This window comes from Octopus bimaculoides, chromosome 10 (genome assembly GCF_046866305.1).
Source record: "Octopus bimaculoides isolate indiv1 chromosome 10, ASM4686630v1, whole genome shotgun sequence".
Classification (NCBI taxonomy): domain Eukaryota; kingdom Metazoa; phylum Mollusca; class Cephalopoda; order Octopoda; family Octopodidae; genus Octopus; species Octopus bimaculoides.
Genome location: NC_142937.1, coordinates 45,855,143 through 45,876,336, shown reverse-complemented (window position 1 = coordinate 45,876,336; position 21,194 = coordinate 45,855,143). Strand labels below are relative to the sequence as shown.

The 21,194-nt window shown below is 37.0% G+C and overlaps 2 protein-coding genes across 15 annotated transcripts in view; one reads left to right on the top strand and one right to left on the bottom strand.

Annotated features, from left to right (window-relative positions):
- Nucleotides 1-238: 238 nt before the first annotated feature.
- LOC106881980 (RWD domain-containing protein 3) lies at nucleotides 239-16,324 on the bottom strand. 2 transcript variants are annotated; one of them, XM_014932514.3, is made up of 5 exons: nucleotides 16,172-16,324; nucleotides 3,642-3,839; nucleotides 1,597-1,991; nucleotides 1,154-1,281; nucleotides 239-357 (listed from the first exon to the last, which is right to left on the bottom strand). In XM_014932514.3, exons 1-5 carry the CDS (start codon nucleotides 16,236-16,238, stop codon nucleotides 240-242), a joined length of 906 nt encoding a protein of 301 aa, XP_014788000.1. In that variant the 5' UTR covers nucleotides 16,239-16,324; the 3' UTR covers nucleotide 239. The 2 variants fall into 2 exon arrangements, with proteins under 2 accessions (XP_014788000.1, XP_052827120.1); XM_052971160.2 differs by lacking the exon at nucleotides 16,172-16,324 and adding an exon at nucleotides 14,155-14,290.
- LOC106867842 (YTH domain-containing protein 1) overlaps nucleotides 14,393-21,194 on the top strand; it is a 75,897-nt gene continuing 69,095 nt past the window's right edge. For 5 of the 13 annotated variants that reach the window (XM_089358584.1, XM_052971157.2, XM_089358580.1 and 2 more), the window contains exon 1: nucleotides 15,557-15,833. The gene's annotated coding sequence lies outside the window, so the exon portion shown is untranslated. Of the gene's footprint in view, nucleotides 15,834-21,194 lie in introns of all 13 variants that reach the window. The other 8 variants (XM_052971155.2, XM_089358576.1, XM_089358585.1 and 5 more) reach the window with 7 other exon arrangements.

Here is a 21,194-nt window from a genome sequence, read left to right as displayed (position 1 = left end):
TCTCAGCAACCAGACAATTTAAGGCTGCCTATTTTCCTACATAAATAAATATTGCGTTGATAGTTCGGAGTTCTGCGTTCCGTTTATTCTGAATTTAATATAGGAAAGCAGGTGTACACCTAATGGTGTATAACCACTTTCCTATATATCCCTTCCCCTTCAGCTTATACAACTTTTTTTCTTTTTTTACTTTTCACCCAGCATGTACACTAACACAAAAAAATTCAAAACTTACATGTTCAATGATGTATACTCTTTAATTTAGAAACATAATTTACAAATAGATGTTGTGAACTGGCATTTGTGAAAATATCCTTAACTTCATCCAAGCTAGAACATTCTTGTATTTGCAAGCCACTGAAATAACAAAATAAATGCATTTTTAAAGGTAAACTTTTCTATATACCAAATTTGTCATTTATGACTTTAACATTAAAAGAAAAAAGTGAACACACAGAAATAATCAATTTAATAATTTTCTAGAGTAAATGACTTATTATAAGCAGTGCAGGCGTTCTCAAATAAGTATTTCATTAGTTTGCAATATTTGGGATTTATAAACGAGTATTTTTATTAATTGGTTTATTAAGCCAGTATTTGGTGTAAAGAAAGTTTGCACATAAAATTATGATGGAATGTTCAGACATGGCTGTGTAGTAATAAGTTGGTTTTTCAACCACATGGTTCACACTACATGGTACCTAGGGGAAGTGTCTTCTACTATAGCTCCAGGATAACCAAAGCCCCAAAACCTTGTGAGTGGATTTGGTTGACAGAAACCAAAGAGGCATATCATATATATATATATATCATGGACTCTCCCGCTGATTTGGCAGAGTTTCTACAGCTGGATGCCCTTCCTAACGCCAACCACTCTGAGAGTGTAGTGGGTGCTTTTATGTGCAACCGGCACGAGAGTACTGGCAACAGCCTCGCTCAAAAAGGTGTTTTTTACGTGCCACCTGCACGGGAGCCAGTCCAGCGGCACTGGTAATGACCTTGCTCGAATGATTTTCTAACGTGCCACCAGCACAAGTGCTAGAAGGCGACGCTGGTAACGATTACGCTCAAATGGTGCTATTTACGGACCACTATGAATTTACAAAACTGAAACATATACACATCATATTTACAGTAAAATAAAACATTTTACCTTGGTGTTATATTCAAACTGTCTTTCAGACATGGCCCTTCATACAAAACTGTCATCATCTTCTCTTTGCATCCAACACCTCTGGAATCAACATCCACACAAACTGTCTTGTGTTGGACTAGATATGACTGAAGAAGATTAAAAACCGATTAAAAGCATTTAGTGAAGATCAAGTGTAAAGTAGCTTAATACTGCAGCATTTAATTACAGTCCTTTACATCCAAAGTTCAAATCACACTGACATTAGCTTTTCAGCTTTCAATGAGGGGAGTGTAAAAACTGATAAAATATATTAGCTAACAAATACTGGGGTGTTATATCCTTTTCACTGATGTATGGCTTTGTGCCAATCTCAGAAATCATTATCATAAATATTACATCAGAAGCAATTAACTACTGGTGATGTTGATACATGAAGACCTGATATTATGTTAAAAAATTACCTTTAAATTGTTGTGTTCTCCAACAAGGAAAAGTAATATAATCTTCTTAAAAAATATTAGTTGACCACTTAACTGGAAATTTCTGCACCATTTCTTGATAAATTTAATATATTTTGCTTTAGCTCTCATATGGTCAATATGAATCAATAAGGTCCAATTTTGAACATCCTTAATTTCTGTTTGACTGCCAATATTCTGAGATGTAGGAGACTTAACTTTCAAGTTCTTGGTGTGTGATGATGATGGTAGTGGTGGCAATGGTGATGATGATTGGGTATCTGTCACAGAGTTCTCCCTGTGTGTTGCAAGTTGGGTACAGTCAAATATGTTGGAAGAGTGTAAATCTTGTATAAGTTCTTTAGCATAATTTATCAAATCAAGCACTAATGGACTCCCTGCAGGAAAGGAAATATTGTATTAGTTAAGCCACCAAATACTCCTATTGTACATAATGAGAGAGAGAGAGAGAGAGAGAGAGAGAGAGAGAGAGAGAGAGAGAGAGAAAGAGAGAGAGAGAGAGAGAGAGAGAGAGAGAGAGAGATGGAAGCTAAATCTAGTACTGAGAGGTCTTAAGGTAAACTTAGCAAAGACAAAGGTTTTAGAAAGTAGGTAAAAACAGGACCCTGATATCTTCAGGGAAATGGCCCTGCTCTATATACAGAAAAGGAGCAGGTATAAGCTCCATAAGCTGTACCCAATGTAAGCTAGACACACAAGGAGTGTAGTGTATTCCCAAACTAACAAAGTAAGCTTCATATGTGACAGATACACTGAAGCAGTAGATGCTATGAGCATAACGGATTCCCTTAAATGCTTGGATGGTTCAATAAAAGTTGAGAGCTCATGTTACTATAGTAGCTAGTATAGTATAATAGCTAGAACAAGAACAGGTTGCAAAAAAGTTCAGGGAGTTTCTACTGCTACTGACAACAAAGGTCTTTTCTCTCAGGGTGAAAGGTAGATTGTATGACACTTGTGTCAGAACTGTGATGCTGCATGGTAGCCTTGAATGCAGAGGACTTAAGAGGAGATAGGAAAGAAAAATGAAGCTAGCATGTTTCATTGAGAGTGCAGCATTAAGTGTACATGAACAACAAAGTACAAATGTGCTGAGAGAAAAACTGAGGTGTAAGGAGAATCAGATGAAGTGTGCAAGAAAGACAAAAGTGCTGCTATGAACATGTGATGCAAATGGATGAGGACAGTTGCATAAAACCAATCACTTAACCCGTTCGTGCCGAAATTTTTCTAGTGAATGAAATTGCCTGAAAATTCACAGATACTATTATTTTGACCTAAATAACAACTGAAAAAAAATTTCACTGAAATCTGTTTGATACAGACTGCATACACATTAAGAACATATTTCATTCTTTGATACAGATCATACACAAATCACAATTTGTATCAAGTATTTGTTTTGTACCCTTATAAATTAAGTGTCAGTTTAAACGGACAATCGGCATGAATGGGTTAATGAGGATGGAACTTGTAGAAGATATGGGATGAAGTGATTACAGACAGGACCTTGGACTTCATGGACCAGGATGACTGGCAATATGTGGTTCTTGAGAAGACCAGCCCATCTTCATGAAATTGAGATTCTGGAAGTACAATGTGTGTGTGTGTGTGTGTGTGTGTGTGTGTGTGTGTGTTACTATCTCTTTGCCTTGACATCATATGATAGTTATAAATGAGTGTCACTATTATGCAGACACTGCTTGCCTGAGGTACCCTTGTCTAGACATCTCATGATAATTGTAAATTAGCATCACTGTCATACAAGGGAGATTGTTTCCAGTCTTCTGTGAAAAACATATCTAATTATAAGAAAATATCACCTTGCTTGGTGACAGGAAGGCCATCAGGTCATAGAAAAATCTGCCCTAACAAATTCCATCTGACCCATGCAAGTATAGAAAAATAAATGCTAAAACAATGATGGGGTGGTGGCATTAAATACACATTAAATACATGTATCTGTCATTATATTGTCTATTTTTCAGTTTCTCAACACCACAAGCAAGAAATAAAGTTAAACTTACCAACATTATTATGAGCATGTGTTTGTAGTTTGTCTTGGATATCATCACATTTTATGGAGTAACTGGATACTTCGATTTGTGGGCAGCTTTCAGAAGGGTAGTCTTCAGAAAGACTGAAAACTAAAGTAACCTCATGGCTCTCTACATGAGGGCACCGTTCTGATATAATCACCTTCACACATATTTTCTTCCCATCACCTAATAAAGAAAATATATGATCTTACTGATATAAATATTCTTTTACTGGTTTCAGAAATTAGAGTATAGCTTCACTTTCAATAATATAGTAGATTAAATTGATCCCAGTACCTAACAGGCACTTATTTAATTGACCTTGGAAGGATGAAAGCCAAAATTAATCCTGGAGAGGATTTGAATTAAAAAAGACTAAGAATAAGAATAAACATTGGACTGGCTTGTGCGGGTGGCACATAAAAGACACCATTTCGAGCGTGGCCGTTTTCGTGCGGGTGACACGTAAAAGCACCCACTACACTCTCTGAGTGGTTGGCGTTAGGAAGGGCATCCAGCTGTAGAAACTCTGCCAAATCAGACTGGAGCCTGGTGTTGCCATCCGGTTTCACCAGTCCTCAGTCAAATCGTCCAACCCATGCTAGCATGGAAAGCGGACGTTAAACGATGATGATGATGATGATGATGATGATGTACATATGTATTTACATACATACATAAATACATGCATGCTTACAGCTATATATATGTCTATACACACAAATTTCATAATTCTCTATCTGCATGGTACAAAACTCTAGAACCTTCACCAAATTATGATTGTATGCATACTTGTACATTATCATGAATATTTTATATATTTATATAAAGGGTAAAGACCCCCTTCAGTCATGAATGACCATGGGATTGCACCTAGAAAGTTCCCCTCCAAGGTACATGTCTAAGCAAGGTTGTTTTTATGTAAGGCCAGCAGCAGCCCATGAATATCAGTCTCCCCTCTCCATGCCACCAATGTTATCCAAGGGAAAGGCAAAGGCCGATACAGCTCGACACCGGTGATGTCACAACTCATTTCTACAGCCAAGTGAACTGGAGCAACATGAAGTAAAGTGTCCTGCTCAAGAACACAACACACAGCCTGGTCTGGGAATTGAACTCACTACCTCAAGATTGTGAGCCCAACACTAACCATTGAGCCATATGCCTTCACATATTGTTGTCATCATCATCATTTAACATCTTTTGTCCATGCTGGCATGGGTTGGATGGTTTGACCAGGGATGGTAAGCTGAGGGGCGGTACCAGACACCATTCTGAATTGGCATGGTTTCTAGGGCTGGATACCCTCCCTAATGCCAACCACTCTGAAAGTATAATGGGTGCTTTAACATGCCGCTGGCATGGATGCCAGATGCATGACAATAGTATCTACCACACACACACACACATTATTATATTATATATCTTTCCTGTCAATTGTTTGATGATGATGCTTATTTACAACCATCATGTGATATCAAGACAAGGGTACACACAAATATACACACACATATAAGATGGGCTTCTTTAAGTTTCCATCAACCAAATATATTCACAAGGCTTTGGTCAACCTGAGGCAATAGTAGAAGATATTAACCCAAAGTACTGCACAGTGGGACTGAATACAAGCCCATATGTTGGGAAGCAAGCCTCATACCCACACATAACATTTATCCAAAACCAAATCAGCATAACGCGCTAGTTGGAATTTCTCAATTCCAGCACTTCAATCACTCAAGAATTATTTTAAATGGCAAATATCTGTGATATTTAGGAGTTCAAATCCTACTGGGTCAAATTAGCTTTGAATCTTTTGGAGCTGGATAAATTAATCATGTATTATTCAACCAATCTAGTACTGAAAGCATATCAGCTACTAGCAACAAAATTTGAAGCCTTGTGCCAATGTTAGAAACTATCATTAGTTTTATTAGGACAGCTTAAGTTCAAATCCCATGAGCTTCAATATTGCAAAAATAAGTATTAATTGAGAAATATTAGGGATCTGGTAAAATCAACTGTACCATCCCCTAAAATCTGTGGCTTTCACTAGCTTCTATATTGTCTCCAGTGTTGAGAAAATAAATACGGATCAAAAAGTACTAAGGATCCAATAAAATCAACTGTTCTATCCCATAAAATGTGCAACCTTGTGATTATGTTAGGAATTATCACTATTATTATTATTGTTTTTGCTGCTGTTTGGCCCTTGTCAGCCCTCATCAAGCAGGCCTAGCCTTTTCAGGAATTGTCTACACCAAACTACTTTATCCAGTATATTCTTTTAAAATAGTATGGTGCACTTTGAAAAAATCAGCTGCTATTTCGAACAAGCAAGTAACTATGTAGAGGTTCCTTCAATGGATCAATAATTATTACCATCCTTATTATTTGAGATGGACTGGTAGGATTAATAGAGCACCAGACAACATGCTTTGCAGTATTTAGTTTCTGATTTCAGTTCCTACTGAGGTGAGCTTTCCCTAATTAACCCTTCTCAAAACTGCTGGACTTCAGCCTATAATAGAAAGTATTATTTATATGGTAGATAAAAGTATAAGTAGAGTATCAGATGAAATGACTTGTGGTGACAAAATGCTTAGCAACATTTCATCCGTCTTAACATTCTGAGTTCAAATTCTGTTAAGGTTAACTTTGCCTTTTAGGGTTAATAAAACAACTACCAGTCAAGTACTGGGGTTGATGTAATCAACTTCTCGCCCTCAAAAACTGCTGGTAGTGTGCCAAAATTTGAAACTATTATTATTATTATCACCATCAGCAGCAGCAACGCTGTCAACTTGACAGCTGGTTACTACTCTCTCAAGTTACTTATTATTGACAACTATCATACTGTATCCACAACTATCCATCACTTGTTTCCTTTCTTACAAGTAAACCTGTAGCTAACATTATTGTCCTTCTATCATAACTGTCTCTTCCATTACTCCTTCTAGCACTGTCTTTCCCATTTCTCGTTCATCTGCTACAATATCACTCCAATCACTTGGTTTCCCTTTTCATACTTTCACTTCATTCTCCTTTGCACTTTAACCATCTTCTGCAATTGCTTTCACTTCTATCTTCTCTTCTTTAAGATCTTGTTGCTCTGTACAATGGAAAAAATTCATATAAAGTATGAGGTCTCTTTTATCTTGCAAAGTACATTGCAACCACACTAGTGTCACAATAAAATGTACTCAGCCCAGTCTACTTGGTAAAGTGTTTGAGATGAGATCAAAGGAGACAATGCAGGAATGAGAAGACTCATTAGTCTTGTCTCATTGGGATATGTCAGCCTTTCGAGTGCAGGTGCCATGATAAAATGCACCAAGTACACTCTGTAAAGTAATTGGTATTAGGAAGAGCATCTAGCTATAGAATCCATACCAAACCAGAACATATAAGCAAGATGTGGTCTCTCAACCCATTGAAGGGAGTTGTAAGTCTAAGTAGAAGCCACTGCCATGCCAGCACATAAAGCAGGCATAAAACAATGATGATGATAATACACAAAGAGTGTTAGGTATTTTGGGGAACAAAACAAAATGGAAAGAAAAACATGCTCTGAGAAAAACAGCATACATGCTCAAATAGATACATCAAAGAAACAAACCATCCAAACAAACTGCCTTCACCCTCAATGATGTGGCCCTGATGCAATCAGAAAAGCAAGTGTATGCCAGCATCAGGTTACTGTCACACATACTGTGCCCAACATAATGTTGGAGAGAGGGTCAATTGATCATACAGTTCTCCCAAGAAACTGGACATAAACTGCTCTCTTTTCCTGTCATGCAGGATTTGTACTTGATATCTTTGTACTCTATATCTGATAACAGACTCTGTTACACTGAGCCGTATAGTAATGGCCTTCATTGACCCACTGTTGTTCATGATATCCCAGGTAAACCCAGCCATCTTACTTTTTTCTCTTTGCTACAGATAGCATGTTCCCACCAAAGGCTGTCAGTGCTTTCCTGATCATGAACAAAGGCCCTGGTTCTGTTCAAGAAGTTGGCAATATGATTCACTGTGGATGGCAGTCAGAGCCACTAGCGTAGAAGTCTGAATGCTTCCAACAAAGTGAACTCTGCTAAAGGACCATGTACTGCTTAAGTGGGCGACAGATTAAATCTACTATCCAAAGATGCAGTAAGGAGACTGAAATGAGAGGCTGACACAACCAAGAGAATTTTGATGGAAGTGGTACACAACTGACTACTTCCAAGGAGCAAGCAGTTATAACAGTATAGAAGAGGTGTAAAACAGACACAACATATCTGCAGATTAGTGGTTGTAGCATGTTGGTGAAAAGATATTTATCAATCAGCTAAATGGCTTCTTTGTTTGTTTGTTTATTTATTTGTTTATCTAGAATATTTGTGTATGGCAACAGATGTGAAAGCTGTACTCTAATGTGGTTCTAACATAGTTTAGATAGAGTCCAGTAATCAGTGATTGATGAAAATAATTTCTGACTCTGAAAGGGAGTATTAATGCTTTAGATTGAAGCTTTGCTCATGACATAGATGTATGGTCACCATGAAATATCATACCCTTTTATATTTAGATATTCATTTCCCTTGCATACAGTGTGGTTGTCCTTGCATCTCTCTCCAGCTGAGCATTTCTAATCTTGTGAGCTTGAAGGTGCTGATGCCACATAAAAAGCACCTGTACCAGTGCCACATAAATGCACCTATGCTGGTGCTGCACAAAAGCACCCAGTACACTGCAAAGTGGCTGGTGTTAAGAAGGGCATCCAGCCATAGAAACTATGCCAAAACAGACAGTTGGAGCCTGAGCAGCTCTTCAGCTGGCCAGCTCTTTTTTTTCTTTTTTTTCTCAGCATGGGCAGAACAGAAATCTATTGAGGTAGTATGTTGCCAAACCTCACATTTTTCATTTAAGAGAATTTTTCTTCCACTGATCTTCAAAAGTGCTGAGCTACAAAATGTATTTCATGTAGGGAATGTAAACATTGAGATCACTGTATTGTTCAGATAGTGTCAAGTGAAAATGTACAAATGAATATACACACACACACATATATATATATATATATATCCATAATGTGTGTAATGCTATTATGTGAGAGGCTTCCATATAGTTTCGGTCAACTAAATTTCACTCACAAGGCAATGGTCAAACCGAAGACTATATCTTTTGTCTTTTACTTGTTTCAGTCATTAGAGTGCAACAATGCTGGGGCACTATCTTGAAGAATTTTAGTTGAATTTATTGTCCCCAGTGCTTATTATTTGTTTGTAAAGCCTTGTACTTATCCTAATGGTTTCTTTTGCTGAATCAATTGGAAAAGTCAGAAATAGAAATAGTAAGAGAGTGTGTGGACGATCATGGTGAAATAAAAGAAATAAAAATTTCAAAACTTTAATTTTTATATTATCACTAGCAGAGGCACCCGGCGTTGCTCGGGAAAGAAATTGTTGCTTATATACTGGATGAAAAAAAGCAAAATATGCTGTATAGCAATTTGAGGACATTCTGTAGATGGACTCTCAGATGAATGATGGCTGGGCGCCTCTCATGAATGGGAAAATTGAAGATGCGCCAAAAAGCCTCATTGGTACTTGGAAACTTTTACGAAAATTAAAGTGGGGATTAAATGAAAAAAATGATTTACGTCAATATCCTCACAAGAGTAATTGAAATAAATGGCGATTGTGGAACCCCCCACACACGCACACACACAGAGTATCACACATCAGATGAAATGGACGTGTGTGTGTGTGACAGAGAGAGAGTGAGAGAGAGAGAGAGAGAGTGAGAGAGAGAGAGAGGTCATGTATATGTACATGCATAAATATGCATAGATCTTTGTGTGTGAGTGTGTGTGTGTGCGTGCGTGCGTGTGTATAAGAGAGAGAGAGAGAGTAAATACTACATGCACGCTACGTCAATACCAGAAGTTGACATTTCATCACAAGTATATAAGCATTTGGTACAAAAACGTCCAAATAGAGAGTGAAGCTTTGTGCCGTTGTTACGTCAATACCGGAAGTTGACATTGAGGAACCTTTTTAAAGAAGTGAATCATAAATATAAAGTAATATTATTTATTTTTAATAAAAAAATCAAATGAAGAGCCTAACATTTATCCGAGGTCAAATTATTCATGCATCACAAGTATGGAAGCATTTGGTGAAGTCGATTTCACCTGAAAAGCGAATACACACACATCTCTATTTTATATATCAGAGAAGAAATAATATCCACTATTTAAAATATTTTTAACATGATTTACATTTACTTTAAATAAGCTCAAGTAGAAGACACTTACCCAAGGTGCCACACAATGATACTTAACCCATCCATGTGGTCTTAGGTTCAGTCCTGCTGAACAGCACCTTAGGCGTCTTCTACTGTAGCCCTGGGCCAACCAATGGGAGGAGGAGAGTCTGCCAAATGTTGACCCAACTGAGAGACCAGCTACCCAAATTGATAGTACCTTGGTAGATAAAGCAATTAAGGATATGAAGATAGGAAAAGCCCCCGGCCCATCAGGAATCACTGCTGAGATGCTTAAAATATTTGGCGGTGTGGGTTATGGTCTAGTCACTTTTATTGTAAATCAGGTGATACATAAAGGAGTCATACCCAATGACTGGTGTAGCAGGACCATAATCAACTGCTACAAAGGTGAAGGTGATACCTTAGATAGAAATAATTACAGAGGTATCAAATTATTGGATCAGGTGATGAAAGTTATGAAGAGGGTCATAGCCCAACTAATTAGGGAGAGTTAGAGTTATTCTAGATGAGATACAGTTTGGTTTTGTGCCAGGGAGAAACACCTCTAATGCTATATTTCTGGTAAGACAGCTGCAGAAGACATACATAGCCAAAGATAAACCTCTGTACTTGGCTTTTGTTGACTTGGAGAAAGCTTTTGACAGGATCTTCCAATCCCTTATCTGGTGGTCAATGAAGAAACTAGGGATAGATGAGTGCTGTACAAGCTATGTACAGGGATGCTATCAGTAAGGTGAGGGTCAGCAATGAGTACAGCGAAGAATTCAGGGTACAAAGCCTTAGTAAGTAGGAAGTCAGACAAATCACAAATCCCTTCAGGGAGATGGCCCTGCTCAATCTGTAGAAAAGGCGTAGGTAGAAACTCCATAAGATATACTTAGTGTAAGCTGAGGACACATAAGATGTGCAGCAATATCAGAGGAAGGTTAACAGGGAAAATAGCTTTTGTGTGTGGAAGATGCACAGGTACAATAAACACCAAAAATGTACAGAAAATAGACTCTATCAACTGCCAGGTGGGTAAGCTAGAAGTAGTAGATAGCTTCTGCTATCTAGGTAACCAAGTCAGTAGTGGAGGTGGGTGCTCTGAGAGCATAGCTGTCAGAATAAGAATAGGCTGGGCAAAGTTCAGAAAGCTCCTATCTCTACTGGTAACAAAGGGCCTCCCCCTCAGAGTGAAAGGTAGATTGTATGATGCTTGTGTGCAAACAGCTATGCTACACGACAGTGAAACATGGGCTGTAACAGCCAAGGACATGTGTAGGCTTGAAAGAAATGGAGTCAGTATACTTTGCTGGATGTGCAAAGTTAGTGTGCATGTATGACAGAGTGTAAGCATCTTGGGAGAAAAGTTGGGCATAAGAGGCATCAGATGTGGTTGCAAGTGAGACAATTGCGCTAGTATGGTCATGGGATGCGTATAGACGAGGACAGCTGTGTAAAGAAGTGCCTATCTCTAACTGTGGAGGGACCCCAAGGTAGAGGTAGACCCAAAAAGACATGGGACAAGAAGGTAAAGTACGATCTTTGGGCCTCACAAAGGCAATGATTAGTGACTGAGACTTTTAGAAATATGCTGTGCTTGAGAAGACCTGTCAGGCTAAGTGAAATCGTGGTCATAGCCAATGCTGGTGTCATGTAACAGGAAACCCATACCAGTGGCATGTGAAAAGCACCTTTGAAGTGTGTTGGGCTTCATGGAGGCAATGGCAAATGAGTGCTGTCAAATATCAGGTCATCAAGAATGAAATGTCCGATTTTGAACTGAAAGTTTATTTTACTTTATTTCAACAAAAAGCAATGCATCTAATCAAAGTATGCACCTAAATTATCAACACAATTTTGCCATTTTATCGGTAGCTTATTTATGCTGGCAGTGAAAAATTCTGGAGAGCAAGAGGCGATGAAATCACAAAAGGCTGTTTCTACATCTTCAGATTTGAAGTTTATTCCTTGCAAAAAGTTATCTAATACCTGCAAAACATGATAGTCAGTTGGTTCAAGGTCTGATGAATATGGCAGATGACAGAGTACTTCCAAGTTCAGTTCCTGTAACTTGAGTAGCGTTCTTTGTGCAACATGTAGTCAGACATTGTCTTGCAAGAGAACTGGCTTGTCTCTGTTGACCGATCTCAGTTGTTTAATTACAAATTCACTCATCATGTCATCCAATTGGTTGATGTATACGCTGTAATTGACTTATCAGGTCACATGAAGCTGTAGTGGATGACATCAGTGCTGGACCATCAAACAAACACCATTAGCTTTTCTTGGTGAATATTCTTTTGTGTTTGGGCACTTTATCTCTATCCAACCACTGTGCAGAATGCTTACTATTGTCGAAAAGAATCCATTTTTCATCACACATAACAATAGATGCAAAAATGGTTCGCTTTTATGCTGTGACAGCAAAGAACAGCAAATTTTAAGACAATGTGTCATTTGATGTTCATTCAGTTCATGTGGTACCCACTTGTCCAGTTTGTTTACCTTGCCGATTTGTTTCAGATGGTCCAGTACAGTTGGAATTGAAACATCAAACCTTGCAGCTAAATCACACGTAGTTTGAGATGTATCCACTTCCACTAGTTTCCAGCTCATCATTATCCACCCTGGACTCAGGTCTACCATGGGGCTGATTCTCAAGAATAAAGTCACTAGACCAGAACTTCTCAAACCATCAACATATAGTATGCTCATTCGCCACATCTTCACCAAATACCTCATTGATATTTTGAGCTGTCTGGGATGCATTGATTCCACAACAGAACTCATATTCCTAAACAATACAATTTTTTTTATCTATCCATGGGTTCACAAAAATTAATTTACAAGAGAAAACTCACAATATAATCAGACACCATGAATTGCATTTTGAAAAGTGATGATATAACTCTTCAATGTTGTAAAACAAAGAATTGTCAGGATGAAACATTTGAGTCAAACTTGGTGCATAAGAAAATTGGACATTTCATTCTTAATGACCTGATAAAATTGCAGTCATGGAAGATACTGGTGTCACACAAATGGCACCTGTGCCACTGGCATGTAAAAGCCCCCATTACACTCTCTGCATATTTTGAAAAAAAAAAATTCTGAAAAAAGTGAAAAATGAAGGAAATGGGGGTAGGGTGGAGGTAATTTAGAAATGTCGATTTTTGCCAATTTTTTTGCAGATTCATATTCCCCGTAGCCGAGAAGGGGGGGGGGGGGAAATTTTTTTTTAAGGGCGGTTTGTGGGGGGCGACGGGCGGAAGTCTTGCCTTCTTTTTTTTTTTTTTCGACACAACCCCACCCCTTTTCGGCTACGGGGAATACGAATTTGCAAAAAAAAAAAATGGCAAAGATTGAAATTTCTAAATTAACACTCCACCTTCACCCCCATTTCCTTCATTTTACACTTTTTTCAGAAATTTTTTTTTGTTCAAAATATGCAGAAAAATACGGAGATTATGATTCTGAAAAATTTTCCAAAAATTTTTGTAAAATGTTTTTTAAAGAATTTTTTTTTTTTTTTTCTAAATATGCGGAAAAATACGGACTTTATGATTTGGACAAAAATTTCAATACATTTCTGTACTTACGGTTACGGTTTTAGGGGTAGAGTTAGGGTGTTAGGCTCAGTGTTGGGGAAAAAAAGTCAAAATTGAAGAAGTTGGGGGGGAAAGGGGGCAAAAAAATTTCACAATGTTGATTTTTGGCAATTTTCCGGAACCTCCGTATCCGAAAACGGGCATTTTTGTCAAAAAAAGTTTTTTTTAAATAAACAAATTTGGGAGAAAATGTGGTGGGGACGGCGGAAGTCTTTCCGCTAAATCGTTATTAACTTTTTTCCATAATGAAACCATATTCAACACCGTATTTATGAATTTGTTTCGGCACTGTCATGCTCTTAGCTGTCAGAAGTGAAAGTGCTCACTGCTAGTGAAGTATCTGTCTGTCTGTCTGCCTGCATGCCTGTTGCTGGCCTGTCGATTCTTTGGCTACTGACAGCTAATACCATGACTGGCCGGAGCGAGCTATTGGCTTACTTACTTACTGATATCTATCTACTATCTATCTATCTATCTATCAATCACTCGTCCACCTTATTAGAAAACACAAATTTAATATAAAAACATATTTCCTGAAATTGCAAATTATTTAAAATATAAAAATATAATTTTCAACAGAGAGAATTTATCAAAATAGAAAACAAATGAAGTTTATAGGATCGACCACTCACGACTAGCTAGCGCGGACGCGAGTACCCTTATACTCTGTGTTGTGTTTTCAAACGCATGGATATAGGTGTCAAATTTGTTCCAATAACTTTCGAGTAATAGATAGATAGAGAGAGAGAGAGACAGACAGACAGACATATAGCTCGCTCCGGCCAGTCATGGTATTAGCTGTCAGTAGCCAAAGAATCGACAGGCCAGCAACAGGCATGCAGGCAGACAGACAGATACTTCACTAGCAGTGAGCACTTTCACTTCTGACAGCTAATAGCATGACAGTGCCTTTGTTTCTCTCACCATTATACATGCTATCTTTTGTAAAACGTTTTTCTATAACTCAAACGAAAAATATACCTCCAGCGGAGGTATAGAATACGTACACCACCCGTTTTCGGTGTAATAAAAACCCTGACCACTTTACTTTTGCCCTTTTTTTCCATTACAATGAAGCAAAAAAAAAATATTTGGGACTAATGCAGTTTCGCACCTCTCCTTGAAAAATGCAGTTTTTTGAAAAAAGTTTTTCGGATTCCTACGTTTTAGAAGTCGGAGATTACAAATACACAAAAAATTTTAATTTTGAACTTTTTCATCCATTTATTTATCTGTCTATCTATTTATCCCTGTCCGTTTATTCATAAAATATATTTGTCAACTAAATGTGGCAGTCCTATAGAAGACGGTGTTACTATTGTTTCTAGCTCCAGGAATACATTCATATCTATCTCTTTATACACATATCTATATGCTTATTGAATTAAAAATTTTGAAAACGTGGTTTCTTGCATATTCGGAATCTCCGTCATCTAAAACATAATAGGAAAAAATTTTCGAAAAAGTTCAAAAATTTAAGGGGTGGGTGGGGTTAAATTTTTTTTTTTTTGCATATTCGTAATCTCCGACGTCTTAAAAGTAAGAATCCAGAAAAAGTTTTTCAACAAAATACATTTTTCAAGGAGAGGTGCGAAATTGCATTAGCCCCAAATAATTTATGAATTTCTTTCTCTTCAAAAGTCCTCTCCCCACCCCCTAGGAACAAAAATTCTTCACAAATTTCTTTATAATCGTAATCTATGCCGTTTGAAAGGTATTTATATGAAATGTCATTAAAAGATATCCATTTTCCTAAAAGCTATGAGGGAAAAATCGGATAATGTGAATTTTCCGAAAGTCCTCTCCCCACCCCACGGGAAAAGTTCCTCCCACTAATTTCTTTATAATCGTAATCTATCCGTTTTTAAGATATATGGCCGGTATTTATATAAAATTTCATTAAAAGATGTCCATTTTCCTAAAAATTATGACGAAAATTAGGTAAAATCCACAAGCTGGTCACCAGTTCGATATCAGTGGTCAGTCGAAAAAGGGTTCTTCTAGACGTAAAGGATTGCATGCGACAACTGCTTTACTTCGATAAATTTGGTCCGACACAACAGACTTCTTTTCCAAGGCACCGGTTCTTCGGGGTTTTTTTCCACCAACCATTACTCATAAATATCGGCGAAAGTTATATTGCATTACATATAATAATACGACAGGTTTCCACGTAGTTTCTATTTCCACCAAATTCTACTCAAAATGTATTGAGTAACCCGAGACCTTGATAAAAGACGCTTGTCCTAGGTGCGAACTCGAAATCAGGGGACTACGAAGCGAAGTTCTTAACCAAACTCTGGAACAGGAGGTAAAAGTTAGATTTTCTTTTGTTTACATGTTTCAATGTTATTGATGTGATATGTAAATCCCTTTTATCTCATATGGAAATCCTTTCCTTTCTTCAAGAAATAGCGAAAGCTTTTTCAAAATCTCATCGGAATCCTTATTTTATGTATAAATGAAATTATTTAAACACATTTACAAGGAAATGGTAATTGACACCGGAGAGAGGACATTTATGAAAAATATAAATATATAAACAACAAAAAAATAACGAAAGCCTAATGCAGACATTAATTATCATGAAAATTATCTGAAACGATTAGTTTTTAAAAATTAAAAACCACAAAGATAACAAGACCGTACACCACTGAGTCAGTTCTCCTGGCAGACAGAATATTTCAGCTAAAACACTTAATTCGTCTTCAGCCATGTTCTGATAAAGGGAGATAACATGTATTTACTTCATTCCTTGTTTCATTGTAGAGATATTAGATTGAATTATCGATAACAACGCACAATAATAACATTTATTAAAAAAATTAACCAATGAACAGAATAGTTAATTTTTTTTATAGGAAGAGTTCATTAAGTTGAATAATTACTTTGCCGTGAATCTAATGTCTCAGGCAAGACTCTTAGATAAGGGAGAGATAGAAGGAATGTCTCTTCATTACAGCAACATAATTTTCTTTCTAATTCGTTTATGTCGATCTCAGTACTCGACTAGTACTTATTTTATCGGCTGCGTAAAGGATGAAATGCCAAATTGATGTCGGCGGAATTTGAACTCAGAACGTGAAGAAATGTCAACTAAGCATTTTTGATCAACATCCTAACTATTCAATCAGCTTGCCGAACATAATATATTCTACTTTCCGACTCTTTTGTATATCTATGACGCTGATAGCATTATTTTCTTCTATAAAATTCCATGCACATATAGAATGCTTTATAGCAATATATTTCAAACTGGCTTCCGAGGGATCCCAATGTTCTGGGGGGGGGGGGGGGGATCTGGGGTTCTGCGAAATAAAATACCATTTAGTAAAATTTAATTTTAAAATTTGGATTTTTTAAAAAGCCAAATGCTATTCATCATTTTCAAAATAACGAGGGAGAATTTGTATTACACCTGTCTCACTTTGAAGGTGAATTTGTTTTTTCAATGGATTTTGATTTGTTTTGAACTAATTTGACGATCGAAACTTCAAAATTATTCGTTCTCTAGATAACCCGCTCCTTAAAATAAGTCGAAAGTAAATCGAAAAAATTTACTGGAAAGTTAACCATTATCAGAGTAGTCTAAGCTTGAATGTTGTTTATATGGAGTTATCTTATTCTTCGATATTTTGAATTAGTTTTACTTTACATATCACACAGTGTTTCGATTAGACTACACTACGCTTTTTTTTGAGTCAATGCTTTTATATGAATAAATTCTCTCTCTAAAACAATTGTTTTATTAATATCTGATTAAAATTAAGAGGGCGAGGATTGTCCGTTCCGTAATTGTTTGTAAATTGTAAAATCGGTTCCGCGCCAAAATAATTCCAGGAATCTCTGCTTGATAGGAAGGAATATATGATCCTCTAAATTCCACTGGGGATCTTTTTTAAAACGGGGGCCACATTTTTCATTAACGAAACACTTTGGAACTTGGAACACTGGTAGAATGTGTCATATAAAACATCTTTTTCTCTTAGTCTTCTTAAAAAAAAAAAGAAATCCATAAATTATTCCATGTTAAAGTTGTCGTATTTCTGTAATTTCAACCAATCACTGACGTCCATTCAGCCGATATACATTAAGTGCCGACTACATAAACAAACGATTCTGAAACAATTAACCCTAACCCTAACCCTAACCCTAACCCTAGAGTTAGGGTTAGGGTTAGGGTTAAAGCAAATTTAAAATGAAAAAAGCAAATAAAACGAAGAATCGTTTGTTTATGTAGTCGGCACTTAATGTATATCGGCTGAATGGACGTCAGTGATTGGTTGAAATTATCGAAATAAGACAATTTTTTACATGAAATATATTCGAATACAAAAATATTTTTCTGTTCTATAACACAAAATAGATAAGTATACGAAGTTTGAAAGTCTTTCGGTACCAAAAACACTACGTAAAACATTAATGAAAAATGTGGCCCCCGTTTTAAAAAAGATCCTCGACTGGTTTTATCAACCCCAAGAAATATGACGACAGGCAAAGTTGATTAACATCAGAGAGTTCTAAACTCAGAAAAGAAAAAGACCAAACCAAATACTATGACGATTCTGCTAATATAAAGCTTTCTCATTCACTTGGAAATAACGAAAATACCATCCACATGCTACATTTGTAGATGGTAGAATCGATAGAGCAACTGATAAAATATCGTCTGGTATTTAATTAAATCACACTTTCTTCCTTCGAATTACACGCAGGCCGACTTTGCCTGTCGTCTATGGAGAAGGGTTAATAGAATAAATACCAGTTATACACTGAGACCAGTTAAATCGATTGCGTACCTCCCTCAATTTTGAGCCTTCGTGTCTATGACAGAAATCAATAACACCCACATACAAGGATAACTATCAATACAAAGTTAACGGGAAGTTCCTACAGGGGTCATCTGATCTACTAGAAATAACTGTCATGTCTGGTTCAAGTAACCAACCATTTTTTAATACAGAAAAAATACATTGGACAACGTTGTCTCAGAGACGCTGACTGAAATAAAGATGGAAGTCATAGCTGGAATACATTTGATTATGGGTCTATCATTGATCGTTGGCTCCTTAGTGTCCTTCGAACTACCAGAAAAGCAACCAAATCTACCTCATTATATTGTCCTTAAGATAAAGAACAACTAGGTTGGATAATATAGTCCTAGATATACTGCTAGTAATATCGCTACGGATTATATACCTGTGATCATGGGTCTACTCATTCAGAGTTTAGTTGTATTTCAACAACTTCAATTATTCATACTAGTTATGTACACTGACAACTTACAATGATTTTGTACATGAGAAATATAGTTGATTAAACTGACACCATTTTATGATAACTATTTCAACATACTTGAAGAAATATAAATTATTGAATGACTAGGAAACCCATGCCAACATCATCTCCTTCATTGGACATGAAACTCAGCTTGCGAAGACTTATTGGGTGGCACATAAAATACACCATTTTGAGCGTGGCCATTGCCAGTACTGCCTGACTGGCCTTTGTGCCGGTGGCACATAAAAGCACCCACTACACTCTCAGAGTGGTTGGCGTTAGGAAGGACATTCAGCTGTAGAAACTCTGCCAAATCAGATTGGAGCCTGGTGTAGCCATATGGTTTCACCGGTCCTCAGTCAAATCGTCCAACCCATGCTAGCATGGAAAGCAGACGTTAAACGATGATGATGATGATGATGATATACACACACACACACACACAAACACATCTATATTCGTCAGGCTCTCTCTCTTTCATGCCTTTCGCTTTCTCTTTCTCTATATATATTTTACCATACTTTTTATCACTCTTTGTTTGTATATGTATATTTCTCATCTCCCTTGATATGATATGTAATTGCTTTCATTTTGTTTAAAAATTTGTCATAATATTTACTTTCATATAAACAGCTACCATGCAGAAAGTGCTAGCTTCTAAATCCTGTTTTCTGACTGGGTAAAAATTATCAAATTTTAAAGCTCTCTAACATTTTTCTGGAGTAAATGCATCCCCAAATTGGATTCAGTGTGAAAAAGTACATTAATATACCAAATTTGAAAATTTTCACTTAATTTGAAAACTTCAAAATTTCTGATAGCAACAGAAAACATCTCTTTCTCTCTGTATATATATGTGTGTGTATATACACACTAGCAGAAGTGCCCGGAGTTGCTCAGGGCTTAATTGCTTTAAAGTACTCTTAATGATTCTACTCAGTTATGATTATTGAGGCAAAGATTGATATAAGTTTACACCGAACCAATCGATTTGCAACTGGATAGAAAGCCCTGCAAAGTGCATTGCAACACTCTCAGAAGGGGGTAACAATAGAATGTGAGGTGGCCCTGAAAAAGCTGTGTTATCATTCTCACAATTTGGTAGGTAGTCCTGGAAGGGTGTGTAAAACGTTCACAGGTGAATACGGCATCTTCCTTTTCCACCAACGGCAGCAAATGTGCTGTTACAAAACTTCATGCTCAGTGAACATGGCAGCGTCAGAACCCTTGTTAACATATTTACATATGTACTTTATTGATTTTACTGAATGACAGAACTCCACATTTATATGAGCGTTGAAAATTTTCTTCAGTAATGGACAGTATGAGACCACCCATCTGTTATGAACTTGATGACCCCGTAACGTCATAGTGAATTCCCCATTCTCAGGCCGCGTTCGTCTGTACAGTGGATATCCGTCGCCACCAGTCTGGGTCTCCTCCACAAACCTCTTTGGGTATCATTTAGTGCACACATAGTCTTTGTGGCATGAGGAGAACTGTTGAAAACAGGGACCATATGGACCATGCACCATGTGTGCCTTCACAATGTCGTACAGCTGCCGGTCAGCAGTGGGGTCCATGATTTCTGCTGTGATGATGTCATCTAGAACTGTAGGGTCTATTTTAGTGACCAACCAAACCAAAATGTGCACGTGTGGTAACCCTCTCTTCTGCCACTCAACAGTATACATGTGGCACTTAACAGGCCCAAAAACCTGCCCTTTTTTGATTAAATCAATTAGCTTAGCCAGCTTCTGCCTGAAAACGCTGGCAATAATATCATGCTGATGGCAGTGGGAGAAGTTCCCGCATTACCTCAAACCATTTGGGATTACACATAAACATGATGAATACATTGGGGTGCCCATAGTTTATATATTAGCTTATAGTTTACGGCTTCAGTTTACTTTACTGTGATCCATTTTGCCCAGCTCCCATTTTAATCATTTAATTTAAACCTTTAGTATAGCGTTTACAGCCCCCCTCCCATTATAACTCTATGTAATCCAGCATTCTTACTTCTAACGGTCACTTACTTGGCCATATAATATTATAATATTATAACTCGTAAGTAACCTTTCATTTCGCATTTGTCTTGCTTCTATATGTTGGTTCGCTGACAGAGAATATATGTGCAATTCCAGCAGTTCTTACTTCTTTGGAGTAGAGTGCACATATATTTTGAAACATATGTAGGAATTAAAGGAACTTTTATTTATATGCGTTTTGCTCCATTTATTGTTATTATTCATATCTACTCAAAATGCATCGTTTAACTTGGTATCTCTACCTATAAAACGGGTGTGATATCCAGGTTTTTTTGTGTGATTTTTGCTACCCATGGTAACTATTAACATATTTACATTGTCAAGGTTTTTTTAAACTGAGA

Coding starts and splice junctions, on each gene's coding strand:
- LOC106881980 (XM_052971160.2), bottom strand. CDS start 14,290: ATGTCTGTCTGTCTGTCTCTCTCTCTCTCTATCTATCTATTACTCGAA. Junction 3,840..14,154: donor CGCGTCCGCGCTAGCTAGTC/GTGAGTGGTCGA, acceptor TTTCTTTATTAG/GTGATGGGAAGAAAATATGT. Junction 358..1,153: donor AGTTTGAATATAACACCAAG/GTAAAATGTTTT, acceptor TTGTTATTTCAG/TGGCTTGCAAATACAAGAAT.